The 16,014-nt window shown below is 35.5% G+C and overlaps 1 protein-coding gene across 14 annotated transcripts in view; it reads right to left on the bottom strand.

The window, feature by feature from the left end:
- Positions 1 to 219: 219 nt before the first annotated feature.
- Positions 220 to 16,014, bottom strand: part of ZDHHC14 (zinc finger DHHC-type containing 14) — a 111,809-nt gene continuing 96,014 nt past the window's right edge. For 6 of the 14 annotated variants that reach the window (XM_004935655.5, XM_015284228.4, XM_001232231.7 and 3 more), the window contains 2 exons: positions 12,756 to 12,858; positions 220 to 4,128 (listed from right to left, as the gene is read on the bottom strand). In XM_004935655.5, the coding sequence (XP_004935712.1) occupies positions 3,727 to 4,128; positions 12,756 to 12,858 (505 nt within the window). In that variant the 3' untranslated portion in view covers positions 220 to 3,726. Of the gene's footprint in view, positions 4,129 to 7,067; positions 12,161 to 12,755; positions 12,859 to 16,014 lie in introns of those variants that run through there. The other 8 variants (XM_004935656.5, XM_046939712.1, XM_419692.8 and 5 more) reach the window with 2 other exon arrangements.

The raw sequence follows: 16,014 nt of genomic DNA, 5'->3' as shown, positions 1-16,014 counted from the left end.
CTTCTGTTTATGAGATCAGTTTTCTTCTTCTAGTATCATTCACTAAATTAGCTGCAAAGCAGCTGATCTTCCATCTAGAAAACTAATGTCAATGAATGTATTAACCACTTTATGTAGACATACATCTGCATCAATAACTTTATATGGAAATATGTCTGCCTGCACCATCTATTAACAAGAGAAGAAAAGCTGATAAAGAGATGCACTGACATACAAAAATACAATAAAAACTTGACATTTATTACATTACTGGCAAACTGATAAGAATATATAAAACTCCTTCTTAAAACAGAAATGTCTTTGAGAAATCACAAGAATAAATAGCCTTTAAGAACACTTTATGAAGCACAGCTTCATTCTCCATATGCTCTATAGACATCCAGGAGGAAAAAAATGTTGAAGAAAAACAAATCAGAATAGCTCTTATCAGATAACCTAACCAGTTTCTAAACATTCAAAGATTTTAGATTTATGGAAAAAATGAATACTTTTTGAAAATATCGACTTTCACTTTGAGGTCACATTTATAATTCATGTGAACATTGGAACTATTTAATATTAGTACAGCAATTGTCAAAGAAAAAAAAAAACAAACGAAGAAATCCCCTGTAATATTGACTAGGATTATCATTTTGAATATCTAGTGTGAATGTTCTGTAATCATAGTTCATAAAAAATAAAACGACAAAATAAAATCTGTAGAATAGATGATGAGTAGTTACTTTGCTGACTCATTCCTGGTGTGTACTCAAGTTCCAAGTATGGGAGCTCCCACAGCTGACACCTGCTGAGATGGGGGTGAGGAGAATGGCCCCAGAATCCTTTCAGAGGCACCTCTTCCATCAACCTGCTGCTAAATCACTGCCTGCTGTCAATCAAAGACTGCAAGTACCACACTATTCGGGTTAACAGACTTAATTCCAAAATCTTCCAGCAGATGTCCTCACAAGGCAATTGTGTCAGGGAGGTTAGAGATGTTGCCATTCAAAAAGACCAAGATGAGAAGGAAGACAAAAGTTATAATAGGGTGATACGGGTATCTAGACAAACAAATTAGTATTTAATTTATTCTGAAGTACCAAACAAAAACCCAAAGAAACAAAAGGGGCATACTAAAAACCATAAGGCTGTCATCTTAGAAATTAGACAGTCGTGGGCAAATACATCACCAGAACATTTGTTACAAAGTTGTTAGCTTGTTCTTAAACCTCAGTTATAAACAAAGAAATAATGTTTTTTAAAAAATGGTGAAAAACATGAACAGTTTCGCATGAAAAGCAGCATAAATATGCTAATACTACTGCTCTTTTTCCTCTTGTTTCATGTTAAAACCGACACAGACTTTGTCGTGCACTCAGAGCTGATAGCTTTCTGCACTATTCCCTGGTGGCAATGACATACAGATGTTGTCACAAAGCTGGTATTCTTGGAAACATGAAGTCCCTCAGGGATTTTAAATCAAATTTGAAAAGAATAATTTGCTAGAAACACAGATCCTCATCATTAGTGCTGAGTGGAAAGTAAATATAACACATGATAAATATTTGACTTGTCTTTCTTTATCATGGGCAATGCACCCATAGTTGACTAGTCACAGACACTATGGGATGATGATTCAGTCAAGTACTGTTCTACAAACTCAAAGCAAGGATTTCTTTAGCCAGGCCCACAAGACAAGCATCTCCAACACTCAATCCATCACCTGCTTTAATTCAGACGCTCATGGCTTCATACATGAGAAACCACATCAGCAAAAGGTGAAATCAAGACAATGAGCATCATGACTCATTTTCAAGAGCATACACAGAAATAAGTGTAGATACTTGAGGCTCACTGGGAGACCAGTCAAGGGGAACAAGTCAGCCACTGTAGTTTGGCTTGTAGAAAGAACTTGAGACTGTCCCTGCTTCAGAAATGTGCTGGGAAGTTGGCTGGGACAGACTTCTCTACTAGAGGTCCACTGGTGGACCTCCTACTGCAGTTATAGTCAGAAAGTGTTGATATGTTCCACTTGCTGAACTACGCAAAGTTAGTACAATTAATTATAGAAACAGATTGCTTGTGAAATCTTAGAAGAATAGTTTTTGTCAGTATCTTTGTTTGATACTTTAATAGCACGGGTGGCTGGCTTTCTGCAGGCTGATTATCCTCACAGTCAGCAATGAAAATAAAAGCAAATTTTTAGCTTGGTGCCAGAGAATGACCATGAGTGAACAATATAAAAGCTGCTACATTTCTGAACTCGTGAACATTTTAATGTCATAATCACTTAAGATAAACTATATTCTGAAACCAGTTTGTCCTGGGAAAAGAACAATCCAGATCCCATATCCCGAAAAGCACGGCAAATACAGTATTAAAGCCAATCAGCTATCGTCTTATTTAAAGTTGTGTTCAGCTATCATCAAAACAAATAATCTTCTTAACCTTTTAATTGGTCTTTACTTAAACAAACAAACAAAATAAAAAAAACGAATGGTCCAAAATCAACATTTCCATTTAAAATACTAGAAAACAAACAATTGAAGCATGATGGCCAGGAGGTAGCTACAGTATATGATTACTTTGCTAAGCTGTCTCTTCGTCTTTAATCATAAGCCCCTCACCCTTTAGCCACATAAAGAACATAGAATTACAGTCCAAGCAGACACAAACTCTTCCGTTTCCGAATACAGACTTGTCATGGGAACAAATACACATCTCAAACAAAGCCATTAAAGATGCTGAAGCAAAACTTATCATAAGCAGCTTTTCCTCCATAGCTCTGCTTTCATTAACATATTCCAGTTATATCCTTTACAAACTGCATAAAAAAAATCATGATCTTCCCATCTTTCCCCAGAAAAACTGTACAAGGATAACTATACACGTGCCCAAGAAATAGAGGATGTCATTTTATTGGAGGTCCACAGGTAATTGTATCACATTAGGGAGTGGAAGAATCTTGTAGTATGGCACAACACAATATCTCATTCTAAACACTTAAAACAGAAGGTTAAATGATATGCAACATGGTCAAATCAGTAACTCTCCATCTTCTAGGCACCACTGAAAAAATTAAAATAAACTTTAATAAATTGAAAAAAATAATATAGTCCATTAATTTGTTTGTTGCACTGTCTTTAAATGAAACAGCACTTTGAAAGTCACAAATAAAAAAGCAGCACTTTCTCTTAATACCAACACCACTGTAACACATACTGTAGCGTGGCATGCAAATCTGTATCTGCAGACTTTTTTTTTTGTATTAACAAACGGAATGGTAATTTTTCTATCTCAAATATTAGTAGCATAACATGTAAGTGCAGATCATTCTGGCCACAAGTGTGGTAAGCCTTAACAAGTGTGTATTACAAGAGCATAGAACACAGAGCATGACACTTACACCCAAGAATCTCTCGTTTGTACTGAACATGGTCTTTGTTACAGGCTGAATTCCAACTTGCTGTATCCAAACTGCAGGAAACAAGAATATTGACCATTTCTGTTTTTTCTTAAAAAAGAGATGTGGTCACCATCAAAGCATATCCATTAACAACCCGGTCAAAAAAATGCCATAGCTCCACTGAAAAAAAAAAAAAGTTGTTTTTTTAGTAGACTCCATTATGCAATAAAGTTTCCATTATAGCCATGTTACAAAGTCTTACGGTGGTACTGCGGTGTCATTCCTGTTAAGTAAAGACTTGTATAGACACCAAGAAAAGGTGCAGTGTTCAAAGAAGCTGTTCAAACTGAGCTAAGCTTCACAAGACCACGTACTGAGTCTTCATGCAAAGAATCCTGGCTGGCTAGACTCAGGACGTGCATTGTATGGCTGTGTGTAATAGGACTTCCACTTGGCAGCATCCCAGGGGGTGAAGGAGCTTCTTCAGGAGTAAGAAACTGATGACCTTCGTGTTCCTCTTTCAAGGGTATCATGTCTGTCAAACCTGTGTCTGATGTAAGATTTGGCATGGAAGATGGTGGTGTTGGTTGCCCTAGAGTTAGAGTTGCACAAGGCCCACTGATAGAAGTCTTTCCTGGTAAAGGTAGCTCTTCGCTATTTATGCTGGGCTCACTCTGTAGTAGTGGGGTGGCAGCAGCCTGCAAAACGAATTTAGTGCTCTGAATGCACTGATCTTGGTCACACTGTAGAACGGAAAGGTGTAAAATTATAAGGCAAACAAAACAGACAAAAAAAAAAAGAGAATATGGACAAACAATATGGGAAAGGATGGGATGTGAAAAGAAAAGAAGAGAGACATTAGTATCTTTCCACGGTTAGCCATCCAAAAATCCCACTGCATGCGTAACTAAGTCAGGGCTTTGAATTATTATCAAAGTACATTATGATAAATATTTCCACTGATCACATAAGGGTTTTTTGTTACCTCCAAAATAGTATTTTTTAAGTACTGTAATGCAGATACCTTCTTAGACCTGTTTGAAGCCATTAGGAAAACCAAGCTGAACAATCCTTGTGTAGCTCACTGCACAGGACACTCAAAATCTGCCTGGTTGGAAGCGACAGAAGCAGACAGGTGCATCACTTCCACTCTACTCATTTCACCCTTGAGTAGATGGCAGTCCATGGCAGTTCAGAGGAGCCCAAGGGCAAAATTCAAACTCTATACCACATTCATAAGCAGCAGATAAATGTATTTTATTTTACTGGTCTTTATGAGTAAGAACTAAGGTGCTACAAAGTTTTTTGATGCTGACGATGATTTTATGTAAATACATGTGCCTGCATAGCCTCTGTGTTCACACTTTATTTTCCAATTTAATAAATATATTCTCACTCTAGAAGATGTGTGCAAATAAAGCAGCACTGTCAATATATTAATTGCCAGAAAAAAACAACTTCCACAATTTTTAGGCTGCTTCTTAAACATTTTAATTTTGATAATATAATGAATCAAGCTAGCAAACAAGTTTTCTGGCAGGCACTTCCAGAGTAGCAAGACAAATTCAGCATTATATAAATCCAATTAAGTTCAGTGAATATTACTAGGAACACTTCTGGCACTGCATCATTCCCAAATGCTGTTGATACAAAACTGTCATTCATTCCTTGAGATGACAATACTGGCGGGTGTTTCAGCTCACTAAGGGGCCAGCCGATCCACTGCCAAATTAGGTTTATTTAACATTAACTGAAATGATTTTGAGAGCTTCTAAAGACAATACATTTTAATTCATCAATTACAACATCTGCGGATTTTCAAAATCCTGCTTGATTCATTTGCCCCACTAACTGTTCTGTTGTGCTAGAGAAATGCCACAGTCAATTAATACCACTATAAATTCATTGCAGTAAAGTAATAACTTTACTGCAGTAAAGTTAATTACAATACAGTAAAGTACCACTACAAATTCATTGCAGATATATATATATATATATATATATAAAATATCTTGCTTCCAAATGCTTCCAACAAAAGATATTATATCTATCTATATCTGTATTTATCCCCTGAAGTAAGACATGCCTGTTTATTCTTAAAGGATTCTGTTAAAGAAAGATGTTCTACTTGATGACTAACTCCTTCAATCTATGTCAAATTACTGAAAGACATTACAAATCCAACATCAGTTCAAGATATTTCCAGTCCCAACCATTGTTACTGACATTGCAGCAATTCACAAAAAATTCCCATTCATGTTCAGTAAGCCACTGTGATGCAAACTCACTGAAAGACTTTTGCTTCCTCTAGTATATGATGAAAACCATTACTATGAGTGGTTCCTCTGATGCTACCAGATGATGGGTGCACATGCCGTCATATTCAAAAAGCTTGCAAGCTGGCTACTTGGTCTCAGTAGATAAGCATATATTTTAAACACAGCCAAGTAGTTCAGGACGCTGAAACCAAACACTTTTTGATAGGCAGAAGTCTGATCCTTACACTATCCCATACTTAATCTTTCAGAAAGACAGATGAACCAGCTGTCACATAAACTGAGCTCATACAAATTGCAGGCAGTTTTTTCCCTACATAATGATGAACAGCTCCAGCTGAACAATTTAGGTAGTCCCAAATAATTTTGGGAGAATTATTCATAGGCTTAAAGCCAAAACTTGTATAAGTACCTTTCTAAGGAGAAAATTGTTCAGCACTTTTTGAAGGCATGCTTTCAATTGCTAATTCACTGTGAACAACTCATTCTTGATCAATACGCCGTTATGCAATTCTGCTCATTTAAATGAAACTTCAGCCCTTGAACCAACCTTCCTACACAGACCATAAAAATCTGTTAGCCAACTCTTCAAACTTCAGAAAGGACAAACAAAATCTCTGGAAAATCCTACCTGAAAAACAGTAACTAAAAAGCATGTTAAATAAAGGAACACCTATAACCACTGGGTACATTGAAAACAAACAATTTTAGCAGCTGACTTATTGCTTTAGAGAAGTCTCAGCACAGATCTTCAAAAGCACATCATTATTTAATATGTTGAGGCAATACAAGTTCACAACCTTAAAATAGCCGGAGGTAGTTTACTTCAACTCTTTGTATGGTCTGAATTAATTTTCTTTTTACTGAACTCTACTGCATCTCAACTGAATCAACACCAAAAAGACTAAGCAGCATCATAAAGCTGCATTAAACAGAACGCTATAGAACTTTTTCAGGCGCTGTCCATCTCTTCATTTTCCATGCACTTGTGACTTCCCTAAAGCCCCTGATCTTACTCAGACACATGATTTCAGGTTTTATTTTTTTCCCCTCTATGTTTTTTTTTTCTTTTTAATAAGGAGCCATTATCATGAAATATCTCACGTACAACAAAAGGCTGTGATCAGCTTTCAAAAGTGACTAGGTAGATGGGTTAAACGAAGCTCTCAAAAACATATGATAGAAGCAGCACATACTACACGAGCAGACTAATAGTAAACTAAACAAAGAAATCAGATTTGTTTATAGGGCTGGCATCCTGGATCCAGTATTTGATTCTTAACTAAGTGAAATCTATGGGCAAAGGTCTACCAGCTGCTAAGTCACAAGAAAAAAGAGAAGCCAACCTCTGAAATCTAAATAGTTAAATATCTACCATAGTAATTATTCCACCAGTACCTTCTTACTTAAGATCTACTGATTTTATTTTCTACTCGCAATTTCCACTGTTTCAAAGGAACAGCATATTCCAAAGGTAAGACAAGTTTAATAAATTCTACAAGTACAGAATTTCAATATATATGCATAGAAAATTTCAGCCATCGCTATTTATTTTTACATTAAAAGTCACTAACCAAAGCAAATTAGACACAATCTAAAACTCTGAGTTTATTTCACAAACAAATACAAACAACTTTGCCTGAAACAATAGTCTTAATTTTCTCTAGAAAATCAGCTTTTCTCCTAAGACACATAAAACATGCATGTTAACAAAGCTCTTGTACATGGCAGTGTTGTTTTCACATTTCTAATGCCAATGCAGAGATAAATTACTTTGAATTTAAAATGAAGTAGGTTAAAATTGTTCTAATGCTGGTAACATTAAAGAATTTTTACAGTCCTCAAAGATGAGGAAAAAATAGGTTGAATTATCTGAGCATCTATGAAGTACAAACAAAAAGTCCAGACATCTGACAACACTGAATGACAGCGCTAGGCAGTAACAGAAAAGATGCTGAAATACTGCACTATATAGAATATGATAGATGAGCAAAGAGCGGAGGGATGGAGCTGTGTAACTGTTCACAAGGGCTGTAAGATTCTACAGCCAGCATCACGGTACTGTGCAGCAGCCGAGCCACAAGCACAGCAGACAATGGACAGCTCCACTAACAAGAAGTGCAGTGCAACGGAGTGGTCAGTGGAGAGAAACAGCTCTGACGTGAAGGGAGAGCTCTTCCAGGGATTTTACTTCAAGACTAGTTAACAGCTTCTTCTTGTGGACTGAATGCCCAGGAATGGTTAGAACATACTGGGGGAAGTCTAGGAGCAAAACTTCTGAAAGAAGTCTAGTCTATGCACTCTGATACTGCTCTGCTTGGCTGCAGTACTGATGACTCGGTAAGATCCTTAAGCTCTGTCTGAGGCCATGAAAAATAACAGTACTACAGTAAATATACAAGGGAACACACCTGTAAAACTCTGAGCAAAGTGGGACCCAATCTTTGCTGACCTTTGCATTGTCATGGTAGAAATATTTACCCCTAATAATGAGAATATGAAAAACAAAGGGGAAAGAACAATGGGACAAGTCAGAGTAAACATTCCCTGGATCAGCTGGAATCCTTTTTGCAAATCAGTACTAGAAATACTGCTATGAACATTCAAGAGAGGACTTGCTGCACATTTCACAGGTAATCGTAAGTTGCACATGCACTGTAATAGAATAAAAGAGAAAACAAACACTTTCACTACTGAACTTGCATTGAGGAAATGGAGAATTGAATATAAGGGAGTCTGGATAACAAGCAGCTACCTAAGCACTGACAGAGAGATACCTACAATGCTGTAGAATAAGCACGCTAAGCATCTTTAAGCATCTTTATAAAATGAACCTGTCCTGATTCAAAGGCAGACAAAAGTAAAAACTAGCACTTCAATAAGGCATTAGAGAATTCCTAAAGACATAACAGTAAAAGTAAACACAGCAAGTTCCTCTTTAGGAACAAAAAAGTGCATGGAGTGAGATGGATTCTGTGTTTCTTTACAGTGGACTACTAAAGAGGAAAAAACCCTGAATTAAAACCCAAGAATCAACTCAGGCTTTTAAGATAAAGCTAAATACTGCAGAAGAGCAGATTCAGGTAATAGCAGCTAATGGGTTTAAGAATTAAGAACTTTCCCATAATATCAAGAAAGTAAACCTTACAAAGAAATGATTTCATAACGGTTAAAATGCTGCACTCCACACAACCGCTCCACTTCTTTAGACTGAGAAGAGAAATACTTGGGCAATGAAGCTAATGAAAAGCTTGTAAAAATAATTAGCAATAAAATGCTAATAGGGAAATACTATGGAAATATGAGATCTACACATCATTAGCTCCAAGCAATCATGCCTGTCATGTGGATAAGTATATTAAGAAATTGGCTAATAAATTTACCAGATTCATTTAAAATTATATTGAAGAAGAGATCAAAAGCACTAGGAACGTTTCAGAAAAAAAAATTGTACATGGTACTGGCCTTCGGAAAAGTGAGTATAGCTTCATATCTTACTAGCATAAGGCAGGCAGTAAGGACAGAACAGGAGAAAAAGTTCTTTATGTAAAAAGACCTAAAAAATAAAATTAAAAGAAATCATAGTATGGGCCTTTGAAGCGCTGATAATAACAAAACTCCCCACTTTCTGAGATCATGAGATCAAAAAGAGTCTATAACAAAAACAGAGCAGATCTTATATGAAACATTCTATGTCTCAAAGGCAAAAACACCATAAAAACTTTTAAATACAAAAACAGCACCTCACAGATGGTATCCTGAATAAGCGATAATGTACTACACTGAAAACAAGTGTCTGACAAGTTTAAATGTAGATTGATATTTGTTTTTTAACTTAACTGCAGAAACAATGATCTCTCCTAGGAATGCATTAGAATGAATGAAAGCAAAATATAACATTAAGCATCCTAGAGAGATTCAAAAAATGACCAAAGGCTCGTTGGACGAGACAAAATAATTCTGTTTATAAAGGTACCAGTCAGTGGGTAAAAGATTGGAGGAAGAGGATGAAATGAGGGAAAAGAGAGTAAAAGCATGAGAGAAAACACTCATCACATTTTTCCTTTGATATCAATTGGCAAGAGATATTTTAGTACATTCTGTGGATTTAGTATAACGTCTAGAAGGTAAGATTCAATACAGACATAAGATGTAATGCATTCTTGAAAAAAATAAAAGGAGTCTTGCTATAAAATTGTACTAGAATATACTTTAGACTTCTGATAACTGATTTGCTACAGTCAGTCAACTTGCTAGAATAGCGTAATTATCCCTGGTGATATAAAAATGGCTAAAACTCTGCCTATTTAAACAGTACTTACGGACTACAAATATGATATTAAGATATGATTTTAAGTCAAGAAATATCATTTTATTTCTCCTTTTCAGAACGTATACTAATACAAGCTGCAGAGTTTCAGATACACACCCTTCAAAACAGACACTTCTTTGAGGCCTACCTGCCTCAGCTCCAAGAACACATTTTTCACTGTAGGTCTCTGCCTTTATTCCCAAGAGATATGCAACATTCCAGAAGGGAAGGCAGAATAATATTCTGTGTATTGCCTAACCTTTGTTAGTGAGTGGTAAAAAGAAAATCTTTTCTTCCACAGAGACCTTCCTTCTCTTGTTCCTCATCAACTGCAGTCTTGGGCTTGAGCCAGTCAATTACTGAAAACTTCATCACCAAAGGAAATTCTGATGTTCACTTCTGAACTCCGAGTAAAAGGAATTCTGGAGAATTTTGTAGTGATTCCTTCTCTAAAATAAATGGAGTGTCAAGTGCCTTGTTTGTCCTCTACCATAAAGTGTACCACACTGCCTTTCATTGAAAAAACCACAGCAGTCTTTTTTTTGGAAACCAAGTGAATGGTTGGCATTCCCAGCACTGCTGCCCCCAAACTTCTGAAGAAACTAAGATTGTATACTGGGATGAGAGAGACTGTTTATGTAAAGCTGGGAAAAGCATTACAAGTCACTTCATAGGAAAAGTTTTAAACAGAGTGATGACATTTTACTTGATTAATCCTGTTATATTTAAATTGCAATGGAAAATCTTGAAGCCAAGTAGAATGGCTGAAGGCAGCTAAGCTAGTAGAAAGGTGAATTAGAATTTATTTTAAAGAGTTCGACACGTGGATGAGATCTTTGGATTAGGAAAATTGGTTTTGTTGTTTGATGCTTTGTGAGATATGCAGTAGGAGAGAGAAGAACAAAGATAGGTTCAAGGTCTACTACTTCAGAATGCAGTAAAAGCAAAACATGAAATAAGAACAATTAAGAAGTTATATCGCACTGCACTGCTGCAGGAAGGAAATGAATTTATAATTTCCTATGCCTCAAACAATTCAGGAAAGAGAGAAAGATTATGAATAAAGAAAACAGTGCTAGAGAGACAAAGAAACTAAGCAGATCTTTAAAAGCTTGCAGCAAAACACTAGAGAAATTTTAATGCTAATAGTCAGCTGCCACTAGAATCCAACTGGTCTTGGATACAGACCAGGAATAATACCCTGAGATAAAATGGCATTAGCGTCTCAAAGAGATTCCTCCATGCAAAATATGACCCTGTTACATATTTAAAGCTTCTTCTGTGAGATCATCTTCAGGAATGAAAGCTGTACGTTTCAAAGTGACTTTGATAACTGTTAAAGAACCTACACCTGTCCTGGCTCAGATCATGTGATGTTCTAGGATGTAAGGAGTTCAAATCCTTGAAGAAATGCATTTGTGTATTTACAGGTATTACACTCTAAAATCATAACAGCTACCTGTTTGACTTAAAGTAATACTATAACAGGTATCTCCATTTCTGCAGACAAATTCAGCTAATCTTCTATCAAACTGATGCAAGATGTCGTCATTAACATCTCATACATTGTCTTCTTACAACGTGACTTTAATTTCTATAATGTTAACATAGTTTAATGCAAAGAACCTACTCAGGGCTTATGATCATAAATAAGAGATGTCTTCACAAAGTCAGAAAGTTTAGGCAATCCCTGAAAGAACTTGGGCTAACTTTGTGTTTTGCTTTCTTTTCCCTCCTTTAACAACTCCTCCTTTTCAGGGTTAAATTTTTTTGAGTAAAGTTTCCACAGAGCGTTACCTTGTTCTGCACAACTGAATCTCACAGAAAATTCAGCCTGTATGAAGAAATGTATTAGAATCACATTAAGGAGAACAACTAATCCTCCACTTAATACTCAATAAGTAGAAAAAGCATAGGAACTAGAGCAATAATTTTACACCAGTTTATCAGCAATGCTGGAACTAATCTGTTTGGGAAGAGTTACATTGGAAGTCTTTGTGGCCTCCTCTTTGTTGGCAGAGAGTACATAACTCACGGCTTCTTTGACAAAATCTTAAAATTCAAGATGTGTGGAAAACAACTCAGAAACAGGCACATATGTAGGATGCTTGCCTTTGGAAAAAGATCTCTGAGTTATTCTCTTCTTCTTGACACTGGAAATCCTATCTTCCATTATGATAGTCATTGCTACCAGCAAAAAAAAAAAAAAAAAGTAAAAACTATTGGCACAGTTTCAGAATATGTTTTAAAGTTTTGTTGTAACAATCCAGTTGCCATATTTTGTTCATTAGAAGCTCACTATCCTCCTGCACTTCCTTCATTATACTTGTCCCTTAGAAACTCCACTTCCTTCATCTTTGCCTTTTAAAACATATTAGTCTATGCAAAACTGCCGCGTACAAGCAAAGAAGGAAACAAATACTTAGAAACTGCGACACCAAATAACAATCAGCTGGAAACCAATGAACCAGAGCAAGTCCACATTACTTGAATATTCCAGTTCAAAACATAGCACATGTCAACAGTACAAGTCAAGACACCAGTATATTCAATAAACCAACAGCAAAGAAAAGCCTGTCTTTTTCAAAATCCACAAGCATTAACTATCACACTATGCAAAACATACATTACAATGTTCTTCTTTCTTTACTGTTAATAAAGAAGTCATTCCACCCAGTGTCAGCTGTATCCTGTTAGTTATTACTTGATTAGTTCACATGAAAGTGGAGAAGGAAAACATTCACAGGAATCTTGATGAACAACACTATGGGATGATTCCTACCATGTTGCTCTGAGATTGTGTGGCCCCATACATAGTAATGCCATTTGATGGTCCTGCTAATTGTGGTGTATCTGGTTGTATAAATCCTCTTCTGTCAATTAAGCTATAGAATAATCAAAATAAAGAAAAAGAGAGTTAGAAATACTTTTGTTCATTAATTACCTCCTCTAAACAAAACGAAAGAGAAATTTTACAGCTGTCAACAGACATTAATGTATTAGCAGTATTTTCAAATGTCACTTTTTAATCAACTGACTAAGTGCAAGACTTCGTTTCTAACTATCAGCGAAGTTAACGGCTTCCTTGTAATACCACCTTCCATATAGTTATTTGTACCGCTACTTCACTGGAGGCTTAACAGGGACAAAAGACTTAGAAGCTGATTGAGAGCCGATCAGTACTATGAAAATACGCATATGAAACTACAGGTGTGAAAACAAATTACAAACTCACTAGCACACTCTGAATCAGAATCTATTTCAAACGGTTTTTTGTTCTTCTGTTTTTACACCTTCAAATTAAAGCTCAAGCCCAGAAGTACTCATTTCTTAAAAACTAATCATAAAATTTAGAAAGAAAGATGAGCTTTTGTTTAGACAACTTACTTCCCAGCTGCTTCATGATGGCTACCTAACACTACTCACAGTGTTCCACCGTTCTTATTAAATGATGTACTTATAAGAAAATTTTAAGAAATTTTTTTTTTGTGGAGAAATTATAGAAAGAAATAAAATCATACTTAACATTTTGAAGAACAATAACTGGAATCACCCGATGCAGATAAAGATTTTGCTGAAATTTAATATGCAATTTTACCCTCAGTTTGAGAATTCTATTCCCCACTTTGGTTTTGCTAGTTAACAATCATATAAAGAGGTGAATGTAAGGACTGTAATACTCTAATCTACACATACATTAGCTCATTATTTCCATACAAAACAAGAACTTTTCAACAGCTTATGCTTGAATTCATTCTTTTTTGTTGTTGTTTGTTTTTAAATTAGTTTCAATTATATTTTCACACTTTTTCTTCTAAAGTCTTAAGATGAAAATGCTATTTTCCTGTGACATTAACAGTGTTGCTTCCCATCTGGAAATCTACAAGTTTGACAAGTCAAGAATGCTAAATAAATAAATAAATTTCCTCCTGGCTTCCACCAAAAAACAACAATAAAAAAACAATCCCACAGGATATAAAATTTTAACCATAGGTATTTTAGCTCCTGCTACTAAAAAACAGAAATGCCTTAAAAAACCTAAGAGCTAAAGTCAACACAGAACTAGTTTTATTTGCTGATTTATGGAACCTTTAAATCCCCCCTAAGTCAAGATAGCCTCAATTTTAAAAGATAAGCACGTGCACAGAAAAAGCTAAGGCACTTTCCCTCTCAAAAGTCAATGATGCTTCTACCACTCATAAAACAGTTTAAGATCTCCTCACAAAGCTCTGCAGAACAGATTTTTAAAGTACACTCGCAACACTTAGAAATCCATCTGAAATTAAAATCTCTCGTGGAAAGCACTCCTTCAAAAATCAGCTGCTTAAAAAAACCATATGATTTATTATCTCAGAACTCTAGTTAGACCTATGTTGACAGCTATGAATCAAATTAAGATTTGAAAGTTACTGCTGAGGACATGTAAAATGTATTCTGAATTTTCCAGCATGAATTTAAAATGAAAAACACTATCTTTAATGGCAGCAAGAGAAGTTTCAATTATTACCCTATTCTACGTTCCATTTTGAATTTTAAGCAGCAATTGCTAGCAAGGCATCTTACTGGAATTTAAGGAAAATTAAATCTGAATATCTAGTAACTTGGGCTGTAGCTGAGATAAACATTTCAGAGCAATTTTGTTCTGAAACAGAACGTTAGAGTCTTTGTTTGATTTCAGATCAGGAAGAGAGTACAAAAACTGCAATGCTGTAAGTTACATTGTGAAGTGAGTGAATTTTTAATCAGTCACAAACTACCTCCCTGCAGAAACTCTACATGTACTTCAGCATCTAAATAAATTACATTAGTACATGGAATTTGGGAAAAAAAATGTACAAACCCTGTGAAAACACAAGAGTCAACACCAGTTTGGTCTATTGTGTGTGGCTAATTGTATCTGTCCAAGAAGCTATTTCAAATATTAAGAAACATTATATGGTTTTAATACTTATTTCCATGTAGGGTCAAACAAAAAACTTGGAAGCAAGGCATCAAGTTTTTCTATGAGAAACATAACAGCAGGATTAAAGGGCTGGCCTCAGGCACCATCACCAGAGTCAAGAAGCAAAGGCAGGATTACTCCTTCCCACACAGGGACTACAGTGTTAACCTAGTACAAAGAAATCATAACTCAGTTATCTCATACATAGGAAAAGATGCCAGCTTCCCCTGCTGACCTCCTACTGCTCTGTGGAAGAGTTTCTGGTATTCGTAAGAGCAAAGACAGAAACACCACATTCAAAGTAACACCATAGCCACTGAACTATCAACTCATTTACTCTTATCTCAGTAGTTCAGATTCAGGTCTTATCTCATTTCAGACAAAGCAAACAAGCTTTAGCAGAAAAGTATTGCCACAAAATTAATCTAAAAGATGAAAGTCATCTCATACTGGGGAACTGGGCCTTCACTGTACACATATTAGACCAGCTATCTAACCACTGGGTATTGAAGAATGGTGCCCTTCTTGCTGCCAGTTATTCTTTCTCTAGTCTTAGCTCTGTCTCATATTAAATCAAGATGAAGAACTGTATCTAACCCTGAAAATAAGAATATTGCAGAGTTGTAAAATGAAATATGCAAGTGTCAGAAATTAAACCAGTAAGCTTTTTCTAGAATTACTTCGGTGTAAGCGAACCAAAATTGTCCTGATCTTGTATATGCTAAAAGTAGAATAAGTAAAGAAAAATTATTGTCCATTTAAATAAAAGAGTTCAGAGACAAAATAAACAATTATGAAACTAGTTAAAGAATTAAAGATCTAGATACTTCTCTCTCATAGACTCATGTCACATACATTAGATATGTAAGAGTTTGATTAACTTCCTCATCATGCAACATTTAATTACAAATAATTTTTTCTTGCCAGCAGTTTTTAACTGCAGTGGCAAAGGTTCAAAGGACAAATAATAATTCTATTTTAATTTCAGAAATCAATCTTAAATTCACATATTTTAGAGGATCCAATCACTAACTTAGTTTAATCACAGTTTACTAACTTGCTATTCAATTAATGCTTTTAAAGGACAGCAAAACAAAAC

This window comes from Gallus gallus, chromosome 3 (assembly GCF_016699485.2).
Source record: "Gallus gallus isolate bGalGal1 chromosome 3, bGalGal1.mat.broiler.GRCg7b, whole genome shotgun sequence".
NCBI lineage: Eukaryota > Metazoa > Chordata > Aves > Galliformes > Phasianidae > Gallus > Gallus gallus.
This window is presented reverse-complemented; position numbering and strand designations above follow the sequence as displayed.